At 35.9% G+C, this 27,804-nt stretch overlaps 1 protein-coding gene across 1 annotated transcript; it reads right to left on the bottom strand.

Moving 5' to 3' along the window:
• On the bottom strand, positions 1-23,848 carry MYOZ2 (myozenin 2). Its single transcript, XM_083368098.1, has 5 exons — positions 23,594-23,848; positions 21,057-21,226; positions 17,768-17,897; positions 12,455-12,638; positions 1-297 (listed from the first exon to the last, which is right to left on the bottom strand). Exons 1-5 carry the CDS (start codon positions 23,667-23,669, stop codon positions 63-65), a joined length of 795 nt encoding a protein of 264 aa, XP_083224224.1. The 5' UTR covers positions 23,670-23,848; the 3' UTR covers positions 1-62.
• Between the last annotated feature and the right edge of the window lie 3,956 nt (positions 23,849-27,804).

The raw sequence follows: 27,804 nt of genomic DNA, 5'->3' as shown, positions 1-27,804 counted from the left end.
TAGAGAGCATTAAAAGATTAAAACACTGCCAGGCTGAATCTGATTCGTGGTGCACTTACTTTTCACAAATCATCTGTTTCTGGAACACCATTGACTTCTGTAGACTGTATAGTTATCATTATGGGAATATTCTCAGAGGTCCAACCTTTAGGAGTCCTGTTGAATGATCTCCTGGTAGAAAGTGGGTTAGCAAGGAGCATAAATCGTGGATCATTTAGCAGCAGAAAGTTAAAATCTGGGACTTTGTACTTGATAAGCTTTGATGCTCTTTCAAAACCACCAAAAGGAGTGGCAACTCTGTAGAGGATGGGGATAAAACAGAAATAAGACAAATGCCTTGTTATTCTTCCTTATTATTTGCATCTGAAATGGGGATTTTCAATTTTTCCCCACTGTGTTGTAAAATTCTTGTTCTTCTATTTAGAACAACTTCAGCACAATTTAAAATACATCAATTTGTTCTAGATAAGTGGTACCAAACTGCAATCTTAGTGTGCAGGCTTAATTTCACTTATTGTATCTAGATAAAAATAATCTACTTTGTGATTTATATTTCATTTTTGTGGTTTGTGAAACTCGAGCATCCCATCTACCATATAACAAAGAAGCTTATCATATTTGAGACAAACTATAGATTTCTTGATTGCTAGCTCCTGTGGTAATGGTGATCATGTATTTGAGATTATGTACATGTCTTTAATTTTTAACAGCCAAATTCTATAGCTATTATTAAATCATCATCATCATCATCTATAAAAGAGCCAAGGTTGCCTACCCCTGCTCTAATATAATGAATAAATTTGGCAAATTTATGAAAGCCAATAAATTGTATTTTAATATATAAAGAAACATTATTGAATATATTAATGATACATATTATCTGTATGCTAGATCAACCAAGAAAAACCAGTAGTACATAGTTCAATATGGCAAAAGTAATCCTCCAGATGATGTCAAGGAATTGTAATGCTCTATATTGCTTGAAACCTAAACATATAATTTGAGGTCTGACTCACTTTGTACAATCAAATCTCAAAGACAATAAAATCTCCTTAACTAAGTTCAGGGAAGTAAGGTATTTATGCAACATAAAATTAGCCTAGGCCTTCCCCCCCCCCTCTAGTTCGTGCTTTATGATAGTGGTAGCGTGGTGCTCTCTGTTTAGAAGACTAATGCATTCAGGTGTAGTAATCAATACATAGGTGCGAAAGGATCCATTCTAGAGATGGAATATTATGAGTAATTCTACAATATTTTATTCTGAAATAGTGGTGAATATCTGTAGCTTGGGTATAGGATGAGGGGGAAGGTTCGTTCTCTGAGCTTGTGGGTTGGTTTCCAAATGTTTCATTACCAGGTTAGGGAACATCTTCAGTGGCATTTAAGGGAATGACGCTGAAGATGCTACCTAGCCTGGTAACAAAACGTTCAGAAAACCACCCACAAGCACGGAGAACGAACCTTTATCCTCATATTTGGTTCATCTGGACCACGCTGATCCTATTATTCTGGGAGTGGTCTTGCAGTTTTCCACAAGCGTCTTTGAAAAACTACCAGATCAGATAACTATAAATGTTAATGATATTGACAACTCAAAGGCAACATGTACCTTAATTGCAGGTTTACATATTCCCACCTACTTTCCTCACCTACGTATATAGTTGATTTGACTTACCTAAAAATTTTATTTACAAATCATGCTAAATGGTTTAGTAGAAGCTGTGAATATCTAGAAATAAGCCTCAGTACACCCTGAGCTGATGTTGTCCTATTTCTTCTGTGCACTTGGCAAGTCTTTAATCTTAAGTAAAGGTAACATATACCATGTTGGCATGCTCATTGGTAGTAACAGCATCAGAGAAATCAATGTGGGTTTTGAAGTTTGCATAATTTCCAGATCTGAGATTGTGGTTAATTAAAATCAGAAGTGACAATTTTTTATTTGCAAGCTACAAAATAAGTCCCAAGGACTTAATTTCAATTAATATTTAAATGCAAATAAACTTAGTTTTGATCCTAATCTTTAAGATCAGTGGGGTCATCGGTATGAAAACATAATATAAATATACGTAAACATAAATACATCTTTATCCCCACCATGGAATTGCAGGAATTTGCACATTTAGCCAGAGTGAGAAATTTGACTGTGCTGAAAGGAAGAGATATTTAAGGAATAAAAATTAGGTTTCTATCATTAAACAAGAAGGAAAATGATATTAAATAATCTTTTGAATAAAGGCCTATTATTTTTTGGTTTCTTGTTCTCATAAGAAATTTTGTGCAAGAAAGACAGTCTGCTGTATTACATATGGAAATGTTTGGAAGGAGTTAATATAAACCAGGAGAAAACTGGTTTAATACTAGGGGCATCTGCAGTATGTATCTACTGATCATCTTAATAAAAAGCATTTAAAGTAAAAGTTAGCTAAAGTCACCATATGTTAATTCTTTAAAATTAAATACTGATGGAATTGGCATGCTTCAGAGCAACATGATAGCCTCCACTATTATCTTTACTTCCAAGAATGTCTCTAGAGGCGCCGTAGGAGTCTTAGGATGTATAAATGGCCATGGCTGCAGTCCAGACCTTTGTTTAGAAATGTCACCTCCCCAGAAAAACAAACAGGCTGAGCTTAGCTGGTAGGGAGCATTCTGGGGCAATGGGAGTCTAAAAGCAGCAGCAGAAAAACTTACTCAGTTTAGAGGGAAAAGAGGCAGTACCCAGTCAACCTCATCTGGATTTGGAAATTAAACAGGATCACTCCTAGTCAGGGCTTTTTTTCTCATAGAACGCTCAGAACGGAGTTCCGGCACCTTTTTTGGATGGAACCTTGTAGGGTAGGCAAGGCAGGTTGTATGACATGTGTGAGTTCCGGCACCTTTTTCTTTTACAAAAAAAGCACTGCTCCTAGTTAGTCCTTAAACGAATGGATGTACACAGAAGAAAACAGTGGCAGATTTCTTACTGTTGTTCACAAGAAGACTTATCTGGACATATCATTATCATCAGGCAGTTCAATTTAAAGGATAAGCTACCTTTTCAAGGAAGTGCTCTGTTAATATTTTAGCCATTTTATGGGAACCTATTATATACTCGCAGAATTACAGCCCCCAAAAGCTGCTTACCCTGTTTAAGGTCTGAAGAGCTGGGGTCTTGGCTAACATTTTCAGGCTGTTAGAGGATTATTATACTATTAGTTTTTTAATAATTGTTCCAGTGTGGTACTGGCAGACGGCAGGAGATGGTTCATGTGTTATAGGATTAGGCTTGCTATATGTAGATTAGTAATATAGAACTACATCCAGATGGACAAGATTCCTGTACTGCTTTGAAAACAATCCATTTCAGGAAGGGAATTTGGCTTCTTTAACAAGATAGCCGCATAACCAGTCAATCCAGTTTACTGTTACATCTAGGCATCCCGCAGTGCTTCACTTCTGAATTCGGTTTCTATTTAAGATATTTCCTTAACTAAGGAAAAAAAGGCTTAACGCTGGGGGAAAACCCGGGCAGAGGAAATAGTTTTGCAGTTAATTTCATCATCAGCACCACCTAAATAAATGGGTTAGCAACTTTGAGATGTATTAATCACAGAGGTGTATTGTGGTATTCTTCCAAGCTGACTCAATCTATTCTTTATGGAATCCTAAGACATTTCCTTGGCAAGGTGCACACAGTTACAATTTGGGAGGCGGGGGGGGCAGGAGTGCTGTTGTCAAACGGAATATGCAAAGTCGGTGAGAAGACATTGTATTGATATTGGGGTTGGTTTTTTTCCTCCCCCCCTTTATCCAAATAAATTAAGCTTATTTTACAGTTTTCATTGATTTTCCTACCTCTAAAAGGTAACACCATGCAGCTGCTAGTTCACAATTGCTGGTCAAAGAGAGCTCAGAGGACTCAAAGAATATATTCCTTTGCTTTCTAGGAACATTTAGCACTAGTTTTCAAGGGAGGAGAATGTTATTAAAATGATTTTTTTTTCCCATGAAGAAAGAAGTCTACTTTCAGGTAGTTAAGATTTCCATTTACAAGTTACATTGTGAATGCTATTTACATCACTTTTTTCCCTTCTGGTCAATTGTGTCAATTTTCAGAGACTACCTGGATAAATCTCAAACATGGCATTTAATTCAGTTGGGTTTTATGAATAAATGGTCTTAATTTAATCGTATATTCAATGAAAATCTATTGTTGGCAGAACCATATTTGTTTATTTTTTTCACAGCATTTGTTGAATTCATTTGAATTCTAATTCCCCAGGGTAGGGCATTAGAAAAATCAAAGGTTATGACAGATAGAAAAAAGAGCTGAAACATCAATCATATTATTGTAGATGACACCTTGAATTTTTTTACATTCCTATCTCTTCATATGTTCATTCAACCTTATTGTATTTTCTATCCAATAAACAAGCTTGTGTAATAATGTTAAAGTTATTGGAGAACTTTGGAACAAATTTGAAAAGCCATCTGGGGAGTCTGTCTATATTTCTAAATCATATGAAAATTATAAGTTTAACAACTGAAAGAATTATAAATAATAAATAAATAAATAAATAAATAAATAAATAAATAAATAAATAAATAAGTAAGTTGGAAGAGATCTTGGAGGTCATCTAGTTTAACCCCCTGCTCAAGCAGGAAACCCTATACCATTAGAGGCAAATGGCTGTCCAGTCTCCTCTTTAAAACTTCCAGTGTTGGAGCATTCACCACTTCTGGAGGCAGGTTGTTAATTGTTAATTGTTAACTGGTTAATTGTTCTAACTGTCAGGAAGTTTCTCCTTAGTTCTAGGTTGCTTCTCTCCTTGACTAGTTTCCATCCGTTGCTTCTTGTCCTGCTTTCAGCTGCTTTGGAGAATAGCTTGACTCCCTCTTCTTTGTGGCAGCCCCTGAGATACTGGAACACTGCTATCATGTCACCCCTCACCCTTCTCTTCGTTAAACTACACATACCCAATTCCAGCAACCGGTCCCTATAAGTTTTAGCCTCCAGTCCCCCAATTATCTTTGTTGCCCTTCTCTGTACCCTTTCTAGAGTCTCAACATCTTTTTTACATCGTGGTGACCAAAACTGGATGCAGTATTCCAGGTGTGGCCTTACCAAGACATTGTAAAGTGGTATTAGTACTTCACGTGATCTTGATTCTGTCCCTCTGTTAATGCAGCCTAGCACTGTGTTGGCTTTTTTGGCAGCTGCAGCGCACTGCTGGCTTATATTTAATTGATTGTCTACTACGACTCCGAGATCCCTCTCACAGTTGCTACTATTGAGCAAGGTACCACCTATACTATACCTGTGCATTTGATTTTTCCTGCCTAAGTGTAGAACCTTACATTTTTCACCATTGAATTTCATTTTGTTAGATAGCGCCCAGTGTTCGAGTCTGTCCAGATCCTCCTGTATTTTAAGCTAAATAAGATTTTGAAACAAGAAAGTTTTAAAATAATTAAGGGTCCAGAGAAATTTTAAATATTGAAATTTAAGATTTTGTTTCCAACTATATAACATAAACAGTTTTTTGTGGGAACCAAAATTATTTTGCCTCCTGTACATCATAGCAGAGCTTAGAGACCTTGTAATTAAAATTGGACAATAAAGGCAATTAAAGATTTCAGACAAAAAGAATCTAACAACTACCTTAAATTTACAAAATGACATACTACCCTATAATATTTGAAATGGTAAAGGAGTTCTTCTAAAAATGGATCCAGAAATTAGTAGCTACAATATCAGCAATGTCGTAACAAGATCTGCTTCTGTGGATTAGACTATGCTTAAAGGATGTTAATGAAGGAATGAAGATGTGAAACAAATCTTGCTTGGTGCAGAAATAGTAGAAGTAGAAATACTGTATTTTAAAAGTGTGGATTACAAAACAAAGAAGATATTTAAATGGAAATACAAATGTCAGGCCAAGTAAATGTCCTGGATAAGGATTCTTTACTTGATATACAAAACAAGCTGGTTGAAGTTTTAAAAATTAAAGGGACCTCCAAAAGATAAATCAAGAGAATGATGTCTTTTTATTGGATTTATAAAATGACCTGTTAAAGCCTTGAAAAAGCATAACAAAAATTAAAGAGAGATCAAATCCTATGATAATATTTGAATAAATTAAAGGTTAAAATTTTTAGAGGTGAAAGGAAAGAATATAAAGCTGGTTTAATTTATCAAGTTTAAAATGTGTTTTTTAATGAAATTTTAGTACCTGTACAGACTTTTTGCTGACACCAGGATTTAAAGTTGATAACTTATGGATTTCCTTACAGATAAGCAATGGATTTTGAGAAGAAGAAATATCTTTCTATAACTTCATAGAGGGTGAAGTGCTCCCAAATTGGTAATGGTGTTTCCATTGCTAAGCAAAGTTGTTAAGTGAGTTGCAGCAGATTGCACAATCTTTTTTCGCATGTTTGTTATACTAATCACTATAGTCAGAATCGGCTGTCAACTAAAATAGATAAGAAAGTGTTTGAAGAGTGATGTCATATTCTTTCTCCCTGACTGGTCCTCAGAACTTAATTTTAACCTGTGCACCTAGCTGCAAAATAATAATAATAATAATAATAATAATAACATGGCTATACCCATATTACACAGAAAGTCTAAGATCAATTAACATAATTGTCTTAAAGGCTTAAGGAGTGGTTTTCTGCAGAGGTAATAATCTTTCCAAATATTATATCCCTTTTGGAAATGGAGTTATGCAGCATGTCTCAGAATCATTTCCTCCCATCATGATCAATGGGAGAATCCTAATGAAGCCTCCTTTTCCTCTTCCTCTTCCGCGTAGCTAACATCAGATTAGAGAAGTACAAATTTTCTTTTATTAAAGATTTATTACCAATTAGAAGAGTTTGGTAAACCAGCATCTTGCCTTTCTATAAGAAATAAAGCTAGGTTCTTTTCAAGCTACTAGCAAGGATTGACAGTAAGGTTGGGAGTTATTATGATATATGACATAACATATTGTGCATAATATGGTGTGTACTAGCTGCAGGCAGGCTATTATACCCCTTTCTAGAAATTGCTAGTGTTATTTCTCCCTTCCTTGAACCCTCAAATTTTCTCCCAAATCATGTATTTTTTTTGGGGGGGTGTCTCTAATTTTTTCTTAGCACAAGGGTCTAGTTCTCAAAATGAAAGAATTCAGTCAGTCAAAAACAAGGAAGAAATGGGTGTGGGGTGGAAACACAATTTTGAGTTTGGAAAAGAAAAATCCATTGGGAGAACAGGACACTCATAGGAATTCCAGACTTTTTGCCAGCCTTTAGTGCTGGTGTCTTGTGTGGATCATTTGGACCAGATTAGGCATCGTTTAGATTAGGACTCGCCACATTGCTGAAGTGCCTCACTATTAGAAGTACCGGTAATGGAGATTGAGTTGGGTTTGGTATATGTGAGTCTCCAACTATGATTTTAATATCCTGGGTGCTGTCAAAGTAGCTGCAGGTTTCATGACCACCATCAGATTATGATACAGGCACATGTTTGCAGACTTGAATTACTTCATTTAGTTCAGTTTGATGTGCTGCTGCTTACTAGGCTTAAGTCTAAGATGAACAGGGCAGATACTGTTTTATCAAGTACTGCTTCATATACATTTTTTTTAAAAAAATACTGAATTTTATGTTAGATGACTTATTCTGATTAATGTACTGTAAGGTTTACTGTGACAGCAAATGATGCATACATTAAAAAAACTAAAATAATGAAATAATAACAAGCAGCACTTTTCTTTTATGCCCTTTAAATCCTTTTAGCTGCATTCTGAATCCATTCCAGCTTCTTTTGAATTGCCACAGCTAGACATGAAATATCCCAATGTGGTTGTGCCTGATAACTAAACGGATGTTGCAGCTGTATTCAGTCTTTGTATCTGAGCTTGTTTTGTACAGTTGCAAACAAAAATGAATTAGGTAACACAAAAGCTTCATTCGTTTCGATAATTTCCAAATCTGAATGGGGAGCATAGATTATAGTTAATCTTCATATTTCTTTGATAGCAATGAGCATTGAGCAACTGTAGTATTAAACTTGGAGTTATATTTCCTTGATGTTCCTGCAGTGACATCATATGGATGTAAAGATCTGACTCACTCAGAGACTAATCTCACAGTTTAGACTCTATAGACTCTTTGATATGACATAATTTTACTTTGACCCCTAAATTGTAATCTCCAAAACAGGAAAAGATATAGAAAAAATAGAAAGGGGAGAAAATTTTGTAAGATTGTCAGTTTATTACTGAAGTGTTTATTCTTACCTAGTTAATACTAACAGAGTTTTCTGAATTGTATATTGTTTTCCAAGTTTAAGTTCTTTATTGGGTTTGTTTGAGTTTTGGGTGCTAGTGAGCCATGATGACATCACACATGTCATGATTCACTAGACCTACCCAATCCAGCCATTATTGGGTTCTTTATTTCCTATTGTTTCTATGATTTAAGAACAAAAACTCATCATGTTGTTGTTGTTAGCTGCAAAGTCGTGTCCGACCCATTGTGACCCTATGGACAACGTTCCTCCAGGCCTTCCTGTCCTCTACCATCTTCTGGAGTCCATTTAAGCTCACGCCTACTGCTTCAGTGACTCCATCCAGCCATCTCATTCTCTGTCGTCCCCTTCTTCTATTGCCCTCAATCTTTCCCAGCATTAGGCTCTTCTCCAGTGAGTCCTTCCTTTCATTAGGTGGCCAAAGTATTTGAGTTTTAGCTTCAGGATCTGGCCTTCTAAAGAGCAGTCAGGGTTGATCTCCTCTAGGACTGACCAGTTTGATCGCCTTGCAGTCCAAGGGACTCGCAGGAGTCTTCTCCAGCACCACAGTTCAAAGGCCTCAATTCTTTGGTGCTCAGCCTTTCTTATGGTCCAACTTTCACTGCCATACATTGCAACTGGGAAGACCATAGCCTTGACTATACGCACTTTTGTTGACAGGGTGACGTCTCTGCTTTTTAGTGTGCTGTCTAGATTTGCCATGGCTTTCCTCCCGAGGAGCAAGCGTCTTTTAATTTCTTGGCTACAGTCCCCATCTGCAGTGATCTTGGAGCCCAGGAAAATAAAATCTGTCACTATCATATTATTATAAATCAATTAAGAGACTATCTTGCTCACAGGATCCCCAAAGCACTTTTCATTCCCAGTTATTTTTATTAGGGCCTATAGGATATTGATTTCCTTACCATTAGTTCAATTATGCTCATGTTATAAATGTAAGAAGATTCATGACAGCAGTGTAATAAAAACAAGAGAATGACATAGCAGTGATATTATCTTATTTTCTTCCTTGCTTAGTTTTGTTAAACACAGAAAAACTAATATTCTCCACATGAATATTTTTTGTTTTAATATTTCAATACAATCTTTGCTTTTTTATTTATAATGAATAGTAATCATGAAATCATATCAGTCAATATTATTCTGTATTTTACTGAGATGGGCAAATCTTCTTGAGAGAAGGGTCATGCCCCACCTAATAGGTACACTATTTATATACATTTATTTGGCATATTTATTTATCACATTTGTGCAATATGAACATCTGCTCAGATTATCCTGCCAGTTCTGACTAACCTTGAAGAGGTTCCTTATAATATCAGAAAGGGACCTTCTGGTGGCATCTGAATAATAGGGGATTGTTTATTGATAATAAATCTGTTTGATGTGTCTATGCTAGCTAGATTTATACATACACATCCATGAACTATGCTTAGGCTTTTTTAGTTTGGGTTTGATATCTTGAATGAGCCTAACCGCATGATTGTACTTTGTATGAGTCCATGTAAATGGCTTATTAAGCAAACCATGATTTGCTTAAACTTAGCATAATTTGTTAACCTAGTCTGATGTATTATCACACCTTTAATAATAATCTGTAATTTTTTGGTTTATTTAAGGGTATTTGCAATGCCTTATTTTGCAGAGTAGAAAACTGGTCTTGAGCAGCTGCTAGAAACATGTAGTGTCTGTTTCCTGTTTTCTGTAGCAATAAACTACTACCTTTTGATAATTTTGTCTGTGTGTATTTTGTGAGTATGATGTATTAATCACTCAGCATTAGCTACAAGCTATTAAAAAACAGTCACAGTTTCTCAGTGAATGAGATTACTATACTGAGTATGAATAAACATAAGCCACAACCTGGATATTTTATAAAAACACTCCCAAAGTATTTTGAGTCAACGTCAACATGTTTAGAACGTTTGCTAAAAGTACAGAGTAGATGAATAGTGGGTTGTTGGGGGGGGGTTGGTGAATCTCCTTACCATATGTGCTGCATTTATATGACATTTTCGTTCTATTTTGTATGCATTTATCATTTTAATAGTTTTAAAATCCTAACCATTACCTTCCATTTAAAAAAAATAAAAGAGATTATCTGTAGCTATAGATTTCTTGATGCTCTCTGAGCTTGGTTGTTTGTTTGCAGACATTTTATTTCTGAACTGGATAACATGATTACAGAGTACCAAGAACTGCACATTCCATTTTTCTTCCTGGAGCTCAAGATGGTGAACAGTGCATGCCTTCCCCTTATATTTTTCCCACAAAATCAAAATGTATAGTATTTTGGGGTGTAAGAGTGTGACTGGCTCAATGGTAACAAGGAATTTTCCATGGCTGAGGGTGAACTAGAACCTCAGTCTCATCCCTTCCTGGTCCATCAGATTAACCATTGCATTAAAGTGATGATGATTGTTTTTTTAAGAAAAGCAAAGCATATGTTATGTTAGAGCCAACTGTGGAATATAGATATATGGCTATATAAATATGTGGTGAGGCTTCATTTAGGACACTGTATGTATCTGTTCATTTCACAGAGAAGGTATTATAGAATGGGAAAATATGCAAATGAGTATGGCCAAAATAGTTACAATTCATTACTACATAAATTACATAAAGGATTTGGGTAACAGGTGAATTGGATAAGGGATGATATGATAGAAGTATATAAAATTATCAAAATACAGAAAATGTGGGTAGGATTAGAATTTGGATCATTCATTGAAATGAAATGTGTGGAGGTTAACATGTAGATGGTGATGGCTGCTGTGGGAATCATGGTAGTGATGTAAAGTCACAAGGGGGTCATGTCATTCACATGGGCAAGACTGAGATTTTGTGTTTCTTCCAGAGATTGTTTACACAATAAATAATTAAGAAATACTTTTTACACAATGAATAGTTTAACTATAGAATTAACTGTCATCAGAGGTGATGAATATCACCAATTTAGCTGTAAAAGACTGGACAAATTCCTTAAAGATGAGGTCATTTATTAGTAGTCATAACAGCAGTAACATGCCTCATGAAACCCAGGCAGCATCATAAATCATAACTCCTAGGGAGAAATAATGGAAACATCTACTTCTCTTTTAATTGGTATTCCCTAGCAGTTGGTATTTGAGATATGAAAATAAAGGTAGTCCTCACTTACCAACCTCAATAGGCATTAAAAACTATTGCTAAATGATGTTATAAAGTGACATCTGCAGTTCCAGCTGCTGTCATGAAGCAAATCATCTGCACTTGTTAAGTGTAATGTCACATGATAGCAATTTGTGACTTCTTTCTGGCTTCTCCTTCATTTGTCACAAGCTTGTTGTAAATGTTGGAGATGGTGATCATGTGATTGAAGCATGCTGGAAACATCATGCAGTTAATATACAACAGTTGTTAAATGCCCGAATTGTGATTGCATCCTTGCAAGGACACTGTGATGGCCATAATTTCAAGTACTATTATAACTTTAAGCAGTCACTAAATAAGCAGTCAGTAAGCGAGGACTATTTATATACTGAAAGAAGGGTGTATTGTATATGTCAATTTTAAGTTTCCTGAATTTCTCCTACTGAAATTTATGTATACTTGATGTCTAGTTCTCCAAATATACTATACATATTATACATATATATAGGTGAAGTTTTATAGTCATAGTTTTTGCTATGATTTCTTAATAACTTGTATAATTATTTGCATGAATACTGGAGAAACATTTTTGTACAGAATTAGCCCAGTGTGTTTTTTTTAAAAAAATACTAGCTATATGCAAGCTTTGAAATAAAGTTTTGAATTAAAACTAAGCTTCAGTTAATGTGCTGAGTTGAAAAGACAAAATTAGATCAGTTTGCCTTCAGTATGAATTACAATTAATTAAATAATTAATTAATTCCCAGTAACTCTGGATGTCTAAACTAAATTACATCAATCCCCCTCTCTATTGCCCTCTTAGACATGCTTGTCAAAATCCTATAAAGAGTTGCTTGGTCATGGTATGGCATGGAAAAGCCTCTGGTGATCCAGTTTTTATGTAGACTAGAAAGTTAAGGGCTCTGGGCTTCTGATGAATCCATCAAAGGAACACAAATAATTGCAATCCTTTCGTAAGCTTCCTTATATTCACATCTTAAACCCCACATTCATTTTCTTCATGCTGTTCAAAATTACCTGTTAAAGCTCTTAAAGCTGGGTAGTTCTGGTATTGCTTCTGGCTTAAAGAATTTAGGACACAAAGCCTCCAGCAGCTCAGGGTCATTACTGATGGCCTCAATCCAAGGTGATTGATAGTATTTTGGTACAGATGTAGTGTTGAACTTCTCAGGAGGAATTATCTTCAAAGGTCCAGAGTAACCTTTAGGAAAAGGAGGATACCAACACATTTGAATTTGATAATAGTAGTTTCCCAATACATTTGGACAATTCATTGTTACTATATCTCCAATGGCTCAGAGGTTGACAGAGTTTGTGTAGAATATCTCCTGAGCAAACAAGGAGAATGCACAGAAGAAGTGGTACTGAGAGTAGCCAGGTTTTGCACAGCAACCACACTGATACACTGAGGCGTGTAAAAAGGGAAAAACTTTACTTTTAGGAGTAGCACAAGTCAAGAATAAACAGTCCAGGTCATATATAATGGAAATATTATCACTTAAGAACAACAATAAATTGCAACTGGCCTGACAATATGGTTGGTCCCATGATTGTGTGCATGTACACACACTATCAATATTTATTCAGCAGTAAGTCATGCTGCGTTCGATAGTGTACACTTTCAGGAAATTGTGGTGACTGTTCCAGCTTCAATTAAATAAATCTCCTTTGAGTCAAATCCATTATGTGGCACTCATAAAAAAACAACACTAAGATCATTTTATAATTTATTTCTTACAAATTAGACAGCTCTAATTTTCCAAATGGTAAGAAAAAGGTTTTTTGTTTCTTGATTTCTCCAAATAAATAAAACAAGTTTTCTTACTGGAAGAAGTTTTTAATCCAGAAAACTAAATTATCCTCAGTAACTCTCATCTAAACTTTCCTTTAGATCTTTTTATTTATTCAAACCCTGCATATTCTAGCTAAACATAATGTAATTGGTGGTGTCCATCTAGAAAATATTAGATCCTATCAGTAACAGCAATAAGAACAACAAAATGATAGATTTATACAGCTTCCTTATTCACAAAGAAGGCTCTGTGACTTCTCTTAACCCTAAAAAAAAATCTTATTTTTAAATTATAACAAATAATGTCGCATTTATCAAGACAAGTTCATGAAGTGTCATCATACTAAATTCTCATCTAAACAGGCTTAAAATAAACATCCAACTAAATTAAAATCTTCCAGACAATCCACGGTAAATATACAAGGAAGGAGTCAGAACTCTTTCCTCAAATCACATTGTTCTTTTGGAACTATTACCGTTATATTTTTAAAGTATGCATAATATTTTTATTTAAAGTTTTATTGTGTCCTCCTCTCCCACCCACACAGAATAACCATTGCTACTGTGAAGACTTCATAGAAGAGGAATGCATATAAGTGTGAATTAACAAATTAGTTAACAAATGAGCATTCACTTATAACTGCAGTGACTTACAACTGAAATTCTGGGGTCCACTGTGGCTGTAAGTTGTGGACTATCTGTACTCTTCTATTATATTAGAGAAAATCGAATAAGAGAGTTGGAAGGGACCTTTAAGGAGATCTTCTAGCCCAGACAGGTCAAACACAAGGCCCGGGGGCCGGATCCGGCCCGTGAAGTGGTTTCATGTGGCCTGCGAACCTATCCTGGAAACAGTGAGGGAACGGCCCCTGCTACCTTGGCCCTGGCCCAGGCCAGCTGGGAGCCAATGTACAGTTTCATGGTGGTCTTCTATGCTGAAACACATTCAGTCTTAGCTCCACAAGGCCATCTGGAAACAGCGAGGGACCAGCCCCTGCTGTGTCAGCCCCACCCACTGGGCACATGCTGGGGAGGTATCACCCTTTGTGAAGAATGAAGAAATGCACCATTGCCTGGAAGTGGCCAGCACATGGCCCTACCTACTTCGGGCAGGCTAGGGGCTGGGCAGCATTGTGCTTCTCTTCAGATTCATGCCACCTGGCTCTGCCTTTCAGCACTGTGAGGAGAGCACCCTGCTGCCTGCCAAAACCCAGAAAGCTGAGGGCTAGGCAGCATTGCGCAGGAGCATTGACTCTCATGCTGCTCATCGCATCCCCTCCCCCAGAGCCCACCAAGCCAGATATGTGAAGTAGGCGAGGGCCATGTGCTGGCCACTTCCAGGCGATGGTGCATTTCCTTCATTCCTCACGAAGGATGACACTTCACCAGCTGCATTTCTTGCCTGTTTTTCCCCTCCCTCATCTCAGATATTTTCCCACTACTCTTAGGAAGGAAGGAAAAGGAAGGAAGGAAGGAAGGAAGGGAGGAAGGGAGGAAGGGAGGGAGGGGAGGGTCTGAGGGAAGTCCTGCCTTAGTCCTTCCCTGTTGCCTTTTCACCATCCCCTTGCCCCCTCCTCCTAGCCTATCCTGGGGTGTCTCCCATCCTATTGCTAAGGAACCTTTGGATACAAAGCCAGGTCTCCTCACATGGAGAGGGAGTGGGACTCCCTCTTGATTTTGCCCTCGAACCCATCATGAGCAACCTGGTTAAGGAGAGCAAGCACAGCAGCAGCAACCTTGAGGAATAAGTGCAGCTGGACACTCCCTTGGGGAAGTGGGGCTGGGCTTAGTGCCGTGGGAGTTTGAGGACTGGGCTGGGCATTTGACCTCTGTGCCACTGTCCAGGCCCCCCCCCACATGGCCTGAGAGGAACAGTGAGGCTCCTCCAGTGGACAATGCCTTGGCACTTGTCCCGGTCCCATCTCCTTCTGCCAGAGACCTTCAGATCTGCCCCACTCCTGCCCAGGCCCCCAAAGGCACCCTTGACATGAATGATGTATAGCTGGCCATGCCCACCCAGTAGGCCACACACACTCCAGCCACGCCCACCCAGTAGGCTGTGCCCACACTGGCCATACCCACCCGGCCCCCTGACGGCAACCACAATGCTGATGCGGCCCTCAATGAAATTGAGTTTGACACCCCTGTTCTAGTCCAACTACTGTCAAGCAGGAGATCCTGACTTATATCATTTCAGATAAATGGCTGTCCAGTTTCTTCTTAAAACCTTCAGTGATGGAGCACCCACTACTCCAGGAATTGAAGTTCTGCATGTCCATTTATTGCTTTTAGATGTTGGCCTAGAGTTCTAGTCCTGCCTTAGACATGAAAGCCTGCTGGGTGACATTGGCCAATCACACACTCTCAGCCCAACCCACCTCAGGATTGTTGTGGTGAAAATAAAAGGAAAAAGGTGTATTATGGATGTTTGCTGCCTTGAGTCATTTATAAAAAAAGTCAGGATAAAAACAAACAAACTTAAAAATTACAAAAGATTGAAGAATAAAATAGAGTTAAAATATTGTAAAGGAAACCTTGATGGCATATTCTTCAATTACCTTCTGTTATTACCTCCCACCTACTAACCACTATTTAAGTATTTACATTATGCTTTTAATATTTAATATTAAACATTGGAAAATGTTGCTTATAATCTCTCATTAAGTCACTTCATCTGTTATTTTTAGTTAGACTCTTGACTCTTTTTCTAGAAGCTGTATTCCAAATATTTATTTATTTATTTATGCATTGTATAATTACAATGTATATTTATATTTAAATATATTAAAGTCCTGCTTAAATTTGGTTACATTTCTCTTATAAATATGTATTGTTAGGTGTGCTGTTGGCTACATATTCAACTCTTTTGAACACCCTATCTTTGGCAGATTTTTACTTTTCCAATATTGTTCCAGTTTTATTCTTACTGTGGTCAGCATATATCTTTATAGGTTGTGATACTTTTCATTTATGCTTTCTGAAATTATTTTCACATATGATAAAATGCCATAGTAATTACCACCTACAGACCATTTAATATATTGTTTTCTATAGCTCTTCCCATTGTTCCAGTGTAATTATGTTTTTGAAATTTTACATCTACTTTATCATGAAATTTTGAATTTGTTCCATCTATTTATCAAATTGCAAATCTATGTCTAATAAAGATTCAGTTCTTCTGGATTCATTTTATCGAGTCCATTCTAAATTATCGAAGGCTTTTTCTGCATCCAACCTGGATCTCCATCCATACTACTATTGCCTTCTTTTTCTTGTTGTTAATATATTCTAATGTATTTATTATTAATCTAATATCTGTCATCTTTTGGGAGGAATATAATCTATTTTACCTAGATGTATACTTTTGGAAATATATTACCTTGTATATTTGGTTAGTATCATTCTATCCAGCTTTGAATCAATTTCATACTTGCTTCAGCCATTGTAATCAGTGGGAAATTTATTCTCATAATACTGGATTTTTACAGTTCTGTTTTATGAATCACCATACATGGCTGGTTATAAGTTTAATTTACTAAACTAATGACAACATTAGTTGCCTCTTCCCTATCTATTACCAAGAAACTTACATAATCTGCAAAAATCTTTATTTATTTTGACATAACCAATCAATATGAACCTGCTTGTTATTGACTTATAAACTACAATTATCTAATCTAATAGTAATTAGAACTTGTTATCTGATCTTATTCACTAGAAGTTAAATGTAAGATCTGTATTCCACACTGAACTATAATTCTTTCCACAGTTTCTAGCACTTTGATTAATTCTTTTAAATGCTAGTTCAAAAGTTTTATTTACAATACCTCCCTGTAAAATGTCCTAATTAGAATGTTTCTGTCACAGTTACATTGTAGGTTCACTATTCTATCTAATACATCGCTAAACTAGAAATTGTACCCCTGAGAAAGCTAGTTACTATCCTATAAACAAAATCTGGATGTTTTATTTATTTCAACTGTAGAATAATCCTTAAATGTTGGATATGAAAGTCCCATTCCTCTCAAAGTAATTATTATGACTCACCTGCATTGTTTTGATGTGAATATAGACATTTCATCATCTTTCTGGAGTGGTATTTAAGATTAGTTCTCCTAGAGCAGACATGTCAAACACAAGGCCCGGGGGCCAGATCAGGCCCGCGAAGTGGTTTCAAGTGGCCCGTGAAGCCATCCTGGAAACAGTGAGGGAACGGCCCCCGCTGCCTTGGCCCAGAGACCCTCCTTCTGCCAGAGACCCTCAGATCTGTCCCACTCCTGCCCGGGGCCCCATAGGCACCCTTGATGCGAACCATGTAGAGCTGGCCACGCCCACCCAGTAGGCCATATGCACTCTAGCCACGCCCACCCAGTAGGCCACACCCACCCTGGCCACACCCACCCGGCCCCCTGAGGGCAACCGCAATGCCGATGCGGCCCTCAATGAAATTGAGTTTGACACCCCTGTCCTAGAGACTTATTAATTCTTTGTGATTTTTTTAAAGGATTGTTTAATATAAAAGCTGTGCAATAGCTTACCTGGGGCAATAGTTTCAGGATTGGGTGGACCCCTTGGATCAGGTGTATTAGGAGGTGTCATTGGTGCATTTAGATGACTAGGTTCCATGCCATGAGCATCCAACTGGACACACTGTATGATCTCATTGCGCTATAATTGAATAGGAATAAGAATCACATCTATTAACTGCAAATGCCATTTAAGAGAGGTGCCAGAATGTGTCTTGGCTATTCAGCTTTCCCTAACTGGAAAAATGATAGTGTAGCTGTTCTTTTTAATTGCTTTCTAGCCTTCTCTCTCTCTCTCTCTCTCTCTCTCTCTCTCTCTCTCTCTCTCTCTCTCTCTCTCTCTCTCTCTCTCTCTCTTTTCTACCTGAGTATGAAATAAGGTGCATAGCCTCTGAATGAACTGGTTAATTACTAATATTTAATGGGGGGAGGTGCACAGGGTTTTTAATTGGCTTTCAAGCCTACAATGAAAACTATCCGACATACTGAGAGTGATAGGCTTCTAGTGCTCTAAGTAAACAAATTTATCAAGAATTTTCTGAATGAAATATCTGTCATAAAGGCATAATCAATGGTCTTTGTTTAAGGATCTTCATCATAGAGAAACTACAAAATCATTAGTAGGTGAAATGGGAGAACCACACAGTGGTTTCAGTGTGGTATTGGATTCTAGACCATTCAAGCTAATTTAATCAGAAGCTCTTTAGTTCTTTTATGCATAAGGGAGTTTAAATCTTCCACCAATTGAAGCCCAGACTAATTATAATGCAAAGGATACAAAGGATTCTGCTAAAAGCAATCATAAGTGGTCTGATTTAATTTGGAGCCAGGTTATTGGGAATTGGTCTGTTTTCTGTACACCATGGACGTGATCAAAATTGCTCTCTTGAAGTTAACATATATTAATATTAAAGGCAAAAATATACATGCACTGTCCCTTTCACATTGTTATGTCCTGATCCAAAATGACTCCCCAGAGTTTGCTTTGGGTCTAGGATAGGGGTAGGCAACCTTGGCTCTTTTATGACTCATGGACTTCAACTCTCAGAATTCCTGAGCCAGCTGGCTCAGGAATTCTGGGAAATGAAGTCCATGAGTCATAAAAGAGCCAAGGTTGCCTACCCCTGGTCTAAGAAAAAGATACTGGGAAATTCATTTTGACATTTCATATATCCCATTTATGAGAAGTTATACAGAAGTCTAAGCAAGGAGGTGCCAACACTTATGGAAACTGAAAAATTTGTTACCATACCCTTTACAGAATTATAGTTCCAATGCAGTTGGAGCTTTACATTCATTTGGTTTTAAAAATCAGGACATTTCTATTGATTTTATTTTATTCTACATTGTATCCATAAAGAATTTTCCCAACATTGTCTCAATTGGCAGTCATAATAATAACCTTAGTTCTGGCTACTGCGTGAAGATTAAAGGCAGGCTGGCATTATCCACTCTTTCTACTAGCTCATTAGTTCCAACAATGCATCCCAAGCCTTAATCATTGTTTTGTTAACATAAATTAGAGCTCTCTAAAACGTCAGAAGCTAATTTTAGCTATGACATTAAAATGAAAAGATTGTTAGATACAGACTGTGTTAAAGTACAGTTTTCCATGGATAAGGGGAAAAACTGAAACCTAAAGATTTAAAAACAAGTCTTCCATGGAAAGGCTGACACCAGTTCAGCTATTTCATTTTTTAGAATTCCTAGGCTAGAAGAAATTACTAAGATATGGGCATCAGAGCTTTAAAAAGTAACGGAAATGGGGAAAGTACAAAGGTCCTAAATAATTTGATGGTCATTTCTAAATGATGATCATAAATCTCATAAGTCTTTCAACTTTCAGGGAAAGGTTTAATCTTGCTTCTTCAGTGATGCCATTGCACACACACACAAAGACACAAAGAAAGCAGTGGCAATCACACCACCCTTACTTTATTAAGATTATCATTGCTGCAATCATATGTCTTATTAGTTTGAAATAAACTATTCCTCTCTTAATGATAGTGCCTTGATCAAATGAGTTTGAAGTATGTGAATGCTTCTTAATTTATTCAATGAAGGTGTTTCTTTTTTTAAAAAAATGGACCTTTTACACCTGACACTTTACTGCTTCTGAAATTCCATATTAATATTGAAAGAATCAGTTATGGTTCATAGGCCATCAGTACATTTTTATTAGAAGTAATGGTATTAATTATTTATATGGATTTTAATATTAAAGCTCAGTGTCATATTTTTTAAATAAGAAAGTTTACTTAAAATGATATTTAATTTTATTTTGATCATAAAAAGTTAATGCAACATAAAAATATTTTATATACAGGTAGTCCCTGACATATAGATAAAAGATTGAATATGAGAAGAAGAGATGTTTTATTGTATTTTAAAATAAGATGATAAGTTACTAAAATTATATTTGTGATGAAGGGGGAAATCATTTTATATTATCTTATTTTTTCTTTCTATTTTTTTTCTGAGCTTTCTATTTTTCTTTTTATTCTTTTAGTTCATATTAGTTTTTATCTTTGTAATTGTAATTTTTAGTAAAATTACTATTAAAAAAGTAAATGCTAGATTCAAGGATTATCCCAGCAAAATATAGAATTCAATCCCAGAATATGCTTATAAAGAAGCTCAGAGGTATATAACTATCTACATTTTATTATGAAATCATCTGCATCTGTTTCTCATTCACCGTTTCAGTCATCACATTTTTGCTTCAATGTTTGCTTCTGCTTAGTGATATTGAATTTCTAAGCATGCAAAGAATAATATTTTGTAACAGCAAGATAATGTTTCTTTTCTTCAGGCAGAAAGATCAGCCATGCTTATCTTCCCTGAAATAATGAATGTATACAGAATGATGTGTTAGCATTTTTGTGATTCATCTATAGACTTCTAAGGATTCACTGTGGGATCAAACGGTTAAACTAGATATTTACTTGGCAAGTAACTGTACTCAAGTTTGGTGATGGTGGATTCTTTTCATGAGACACTTCTGTCTCCCATTCCCAAACACATAGAACACTCTTTTTTGCTGTTGACTGTTATTTTGAATTAAATGTCATAAAACTATAGGAAATCCTTTCAAAATAATTGATGCCTATAAGCCAAGACATAACTACTTTCTGACATTTGGAACTAAGTCAAATTAGTAAATCTGGAAACTCACAAGTTATTCAATAGTATTTCAACAAATTAAGTACATAAACAATCAGCTTTACTGAGTTTAGGGATTCATGAATTTTCCTAGTACTCTTAAGCTGCCTTACAAATGAAAACTAAATAAAGTACTCACATTGCTTGGTTTGCTAGATAAAAAATGAAGATTTTCGTATGTGTACTTGTCAGATCTCTTTTGCCGCATTTTGAACAGCCTTGCTCCTCGATTACTGAGTAGTGACAGTTCTTCCAGCATGATATCCCTAGGGATGCTAATCTTTTTCCCAAGATCCATTTGCAGGGATTCTACAAAATAAAACATAATTTCCAAGAGAAGTCTCCTAAGTCTCCTAATTAATATGATAATAAGTCAATTTCAATGATAGATTATCTTTTCCCACTAATAAAGCTGGCTGATCATTTTCAGATAAATGCCAATTCAAAGGACTACCTCTAGATTGATGAATAAAATAAGATATTGTCTTTGCAGCAATATATCATGTTAAAGGTATAAAATGCAATTATGGCAAGGCCAGAGTCTGTGATCTGAGAGAGAAAAATGGTAACAAGGCTGCTTGTTACATTCATGAAATTCATTCTCTGCAATTATATCAAATTACTGATTAATATACATAGAAATCATAATTACATATATCCATACAAGTAGGATTTGAGGTATAGGAGATGCGTGAATTTCGTGGAGGAAAGGTCCATCAGTAGCTATAGAAATTTTACATTCAGAAGTACATTACCGGTTCTTGGGGCCAAACTGTCTTAATAGGACAATTGTGTATTTCCAGAGATATCTTTTTCATCAGCAGGATAATGGACTGTTTGAATATCCACTGACTGCTGCAAGGGTATTTATGAATATTGAAATGAATTAATTTTTAAAAGCATCCTCTTATGTCTAATATTCTAAAGCAAAAATATGCAATTTCTGTTACTATTGTCCAATATAATGTATTTTGTTGCACAATACAAACTCTTCAGGGAAGTTTAGGATTTATAATAGAAAAACATGAACCTCAGTTTGCACAATATGCGTTCAGACTTAACCAGATTTTGCATACAGATTTAAAGTGATATTAAAGAATCCTTCATTCTTGTTTCCCCCCCCCATCAAAATATGGAAAATGGCTACATCTTGAGTTTACTCTGGTAAACTGTTTTCCTGGGCTTAAAAACAATTCTGCATCCAGAGAGTACTAGTAGAAAATATGTGGATTTGTCTGCCTTCTAGTTGTACTACTTCCATTGTCTGTTCTGTAATGAAAGAATTGGAAGGGTGAATTTGACCAGTGGGATTATTTATTAAAATTCCACATTGGAATGTGAATGTTATAAAGTATAATTTTGCAACTTAAAAACCTGCTAGTGAGGTGAAATGAACAGGACAAAAGTCTTGTTTATAAAATTGAATTATAATATATAATATATATTATATATTATATTATATATATCATAATATATAATATATCTGCAGTGGAAACTTTTATAATATATCCATGCACCAGTCTAAACCTTACAAGTGTAAATGAAATTCTTAGATTAAAATACTGTCATGTAAAATAGTATGGAATAAGGGAAGATGGAAAATCATATTACCAATATCATTTTTTCTTATTATACTGAATCAAAAAATATTATTCCAGATCTTCTATATCACATCTAGCATGGACCCTAAATTTGTTTAAAACCTACTGATATTAAAGAAAAATTGGGAGCTGGGGAAAAAGCTGGTTGCTACATTAACTAACATAATATTGATGAATTATTTTTAGTTTATAAATTATAAAGTTTTACGTTATAAGATTCAATTTCACTTATGGTGCAGATGGAAGTTTTTTGTTTTGTTTTTAAAGATTAAATTCCAACAGTAACCTGGGCAGTCTTGAAGAAAGGTAAGGAATTTTTGAAATTTGAATGGACAGGTATATTCATTTCTACTTGAACATGTGCACATATGTTTTAGGAAAAGTTCCAAAATTAGACCTCAATTTTGTTTTTTAACATCAGAAGGAAGAATAATATTTGAACTATTTATTTTGAGGGACATAAATCCTCTAAAATAGTGTTGAAGTTTGTGTCGTTCTTTGCTTTAGGAGAAAAGGCCAGTCTTGATCAGCCATAGACTTTCAGAATTCTATCCCAGTAATGGCAAAGACAAGATTCTGTTGCAAAATATTTCTTAAAAGAATTTATATGAGAAGTATGCCTTGTATGGTTGGATACGAATACAAGCCCCCTTGTGTGGGAGAGGTAGAGACTGAAATAACTTTACATATATCTGGCTTTTTAATTTAAAATTGCACGTTTACACTCTTAAAGATAGTTTTAAGTCAAAGATGGAAACATTTTCCAGGAATTCTATAATATAATGTCCAAACATTGTCCTCTCCTCAAAAAATATTCCAAAAGTCAATTCTAGGCAGAATATGCATCAGCTGTTGAGTTACTTCATTCCTCCACAACAGTTGTACATCTGAAAATAGCTTTCAAATGAAAAGAAGCCATTACAAAAGGATTCGTTACCATAGGCAGTGCAATAGCTGCATGAGATTATTTATGGCAACATACACAAAGGGAAAGCCATAGGAGAAGTATTGCTGTAAGACTAAAAAGAAAGATTAGATGTGACACTAGCCACGTAGTAGGTATTTAACTATGTACCATTTAGCTGTATCTCCTTCATGATGGCTGATGCTTGGTGCTTTCTCTCTGTGATCATGTCAGAATGTGAGAGCATTGTCGTGATGAGCAAAAAATTTCTTACTAGAAAAAAAGAGGATAGTTAAATGCTATACCAACAAGTATATTTAGCTTGTGTTTTAATTAAAATCACTGCTCCTGAGGTTTACAGAGGCATTTTTTTAAATCTCAGTTCTTGGGAAATTATAAAAAATATATTCTACCACACTGCATGTACATCTTACAGCATCATTGGTTCCTTTGTTTTGTTAAGCTAATTATGTGGCAGGGTAAGGATTGGCCTTCTTGTTTTTTCTGTAGATGTTCATCTTTGCTGAAAAATAGGTAATTTGTTGTTCGGGTTTTTTTTTTGGTTACCAAATTGTCAGTGTATTTGTTGCCTCATTGCTATATCCTCAACTAACTTCAGATTTTTTTTTCTGTTTTCAGCCTTTAAAAAATAAAGTCTTTTGCAGTTTATACTACGGGATCCCTAAAAATCAGTGAATGCATCAATCTCTGAATTAGCCTCTATTAATAAGCAACAAACTATATACAGAACCATCTTGGAAATGCTGCTGTACCTCTCTACAGTACATTGCCTGTTTGTTTCTGCAAGCTGAAGCATTGCACTCATAGGACAATCAATGTCATTTATTTCAGGAAACAATATGCTCACTTACCTTATTGTTCAGGAAAATACTGATCTTGATGCTTTGAGCAGAGTTTATGGAATTTGCTATGAATGGGGATGACCTATCCAGTCCTTGGAGGTTCCTATGCGTCTTCTAGGGTTTGCATGATGCCTAGTACCAAGACAAACTGGGGACTGACCCTCTTCAAAAAGATTGGCATCTAGCTGACATAAAGTAGCTATTTATAGATGCAAACATCCAGCCACTCATATCTTCCTGGCAAAAGAAGAGAACAGAAATGATTCTGCTCCATGCATCACAAAAGAGTATGCATGTCTTCCACAGGTCATTGAAATATTTGATAGAACACTTATATATGTGCAGCTCATCCTGCCATCACCTTTGAGAAGGCTATTCTCTATGTTGTTAGTAGGGGAAAGACGTGTAAAAATTAGGTCAACTAAATGTATAGCAAAAACTAAATGAATTTAAATTCTTAGTTGACAGATGTAGAATGCTCCTGTAGTAATAACTAATGTTAATGCTTTGGACAAAAACTTTGCTAGATATTATTCAGTGTTGTCTGTACTGAAAAAGTATTCTCAGACCTAAAAGTAAGAGCCCACTTTTAATAGAGACAACTGTGATGTTAGTAGCATTTGACACAGCATCCTTTATTTTTAAGGCTAGCTATGCCACAACTTCAACATCAATGAGGTGGCTTACTTCTGTAGCTTTGTTATTCAACAGGACAACCAGACATATGTTTAAGTTCACTTCAAGTGGAAAAAGGGAGATAGTTACTCCCAGAAATGTAATAGTGCCCAGATATTATGCAGTACTGGTTTTCAAAAATAATAGATCAGCAGATTAACAGGTCTGTATAAACTGAATTGGATCACCACCAGGCGAGGAGGGTGGCATATAAGTTAAATAAAACAAACAAACAAACAAATAAATCCAGATATGCTCATACCTGATAGAATATTATTACAATAATGTTATAATAGCTATATAATCATTGCCTAGAGATAAGAAAGTATATAATTTAGTATATAAATAGTGCACAAGTTGCTACACATCTAAAACAGCTTTACCAATCTTCAATCACCTGTTGCATAATTGTTTTCTTCATCTTTCATAAGATTTGCTCAAGACCTTTTAGGCTTGGCAAAACCACTATTCATTGTCTTACCTACTATGGCCATTATACAAATTCTTAATATTCTGTCTGTAAACATAATTCCAGCTTGCTACATTAATTTATGAAGCCATGTATAATTTAGAGATTGCTTCTTGCCTTATGCTATATAACTTTATTTGGGCTAGTTATATGTATTTGTACCAAGATCTTAGTAGTTCTAGAACAAGTTCTAGAAGTTGGAAAAGTTGATGTTTTATGTAAGACTATAAAAATTTGAAAAGCTATAGAAACCTAAAATAAATATTTTTCTTCTCTGCCTGTGATATGCCAGTCCCATTTTAAAATGTAAGCTAATTATAGTTGACTGAACTCTCCAATATGCCACCTACATTTTTCCCCTGAGTATGCTTATAATCCTTTAACAATCAGAGGTGTTCAATGGTACAGTGAACATGATGTTACTGCTAAAGATAACAATGTGTTGGCTCAAGCTCATATAGAAACAGCACAGATCAGATGTTGTAATGGTATGTGGGAGTGACCTTGGGAGGGTGAGGGGGAAGAAATGTTGCCTACGGAATCAGGTAAAAGAGGGCATAGCTGGCAGCTGAATAATGGGCAGAGGAAAAAGACTAAAAAAGAAACATCCTTAACTTCTTAGATGGTAAAAGAACAGCATTTTACCTTTCCATTTGAAATTAATTACCTCTTGAACTTAATTCTCCAACTGACACATACTGTAATTATACATCAGAGCACTTTATTCCATCCAACAGAAATGCTCCTGCTCTGGCTTTACCAGTTATCTGAAAATATAAGGAGTGATAGTAACAAAACAAAAACTAGTTGCATTTAATGTTTTTGATCTCAATCATTTTCTTTCAACTTCCAAGTATTGCCTGTTCATCAGTTGCAGTTCCAATTCACACATGAAATGTTATGTATAAAGAATATTGTAACTTGTATAGCTATTTAGCATGTTTTGTAAAAATAAATAAATGTGAAGTTGAAATGAAGTGTATTGTTTAATGATATATTTTATTTAGTTAGTTAAAACATTTAAGTGGCCGCTCATCTTAAACCAATTGCACCTGGGAGGAAACTGTGAGCTAGTGCAGTTCACAGAACAGGAGTGTAATGTGGCCAGTTGTAATTTCTGGGTAGTCTTCAAAGCAGCCTCATATATAGAACATATTACAAAAATCCAAACAGGAAATGACCAAAGCATGAGTGACTGTCAGCAGGACCTCTGAGCCCAGGAATGGATGGAGTTGGTGCACAAAATGAATCTGCAAAGCCCTCTAGCCACAGTTGCCCACCTACTCTTCAAGCCATGAGTTTAGGAAGACACACACACACCGCAAAAAAAATTGCATACTAGCTCATCAAGGGGAGTGCTATCCCATCTAGATGATATACTATATCATTCAGACCTGTAGGGCCAAAAACCCATCTTTCCAAAATTTAAGGAAAACTGTTTTTCTCCATCCAGACCCTTAAAACATGCAGGCGCTCTGTCAGTATCACAACAGCATCAGCTTTGTGGCTAGAGGTGGATATTTCTAGCTAGGTATCATCATCATACTGTTGTTAATGTACTCTACGCCACGGGTGTCAAACTCAATCACGTCACAGGACATATTGTGATGTATCATGACGTTTTTTGCCTTTGCAAACACAGGGCGGGCATGGCCTGCGCGTGACGCATCTGGCCCGTGGGCTGCCAGTTTGACACCCTTGCTCTATGCTGTCAGATAACCTCACCCAGCAATTGCATGTGGATATTAAAGAAGAAAGATAAGACTCAAGCCCAGGGACAGAGAGGGGCTTGAGAAGGCGTGACCTCTATTCTTGAAAATAGATTTCTTCTTCAAAATCTCAATCTATTTACCTTACTTTTTTATTCTTTCCAATTTAATAGAACGTTAGAAAGCATTTTTCCTGTCCATTAGCAGGATAACACTCAGAAAACAGAAGAGAAGGGGACCAAGTTTGGGCTAACTGAAGAAACTGACACACTAAGTTCAAAAATGGGATGGATCCATGATGTGCTGTGCTGGGAAAAATATCCAGAAAATTTCCCCCTTGTATGTGAACAGACTCTGCTTTACTCTTCAACCTTTTCCTCCAAAACAAAGAATTGGAAAGAATTTTAGAAGCCATGCTTTTACATGCCTTTCCTAGTTTTTTTTACCTACTGTACTCTGGCATGCATTAATTCAAAAAGGAAAGGGATATCCATTAGGCACAGAGAACTTTTACCTATAGACATAACAGTAGAAATGTTAATCATTAAACAATCTCTTATGAAATGCTACTAGGAATCTTTTTGGGAACAGAGCCACATTTAAATAAAAACAAGATTAGTTCAGCCATGTATTTTCTACCAAAGCTCTCATGAGTCCAAAGAAACC

This window comes from Vipera ursinii, assembly GCF_947247035.1.
Source record: "Vipera ursinii genome assembly, chromosome: 7".
NCBI classification, from domain to species: Eukaryota; Metazoa; Chordata; class Lepidosauria; order Squamata; family Viperidae; genus Vipera; species Vipera ursinii.
This window is presented reverse-complemented; position numbering and strand designations above follow the sequence as displayed.

Excerpts from the sequence above, each read along its gene's own strand:
- MYOZ2 (XM_083368098.1), bottom strand. The coding sequence starts at position 23,669 with ATGCTCTCACATTCTGACATGATCACAGAGAGAAAGCACCAAGCATCA. Across the intron at positions 12,639-17,767 it reads TCCTGAAACTATTGCCCCAG|GTTACTCTGGACCTTTGAAG; the intron begins GTAAGCTATTGC and ends CTTTTCCTAAAG. Across the intron at positions 298-12,454 it reads AGCTTTAAGAGCTTTAACAG|AGTTGCCACTCCTTTTGGTG; the intron begins GTAATTTTGAAC and ends CATCCTCTACAG.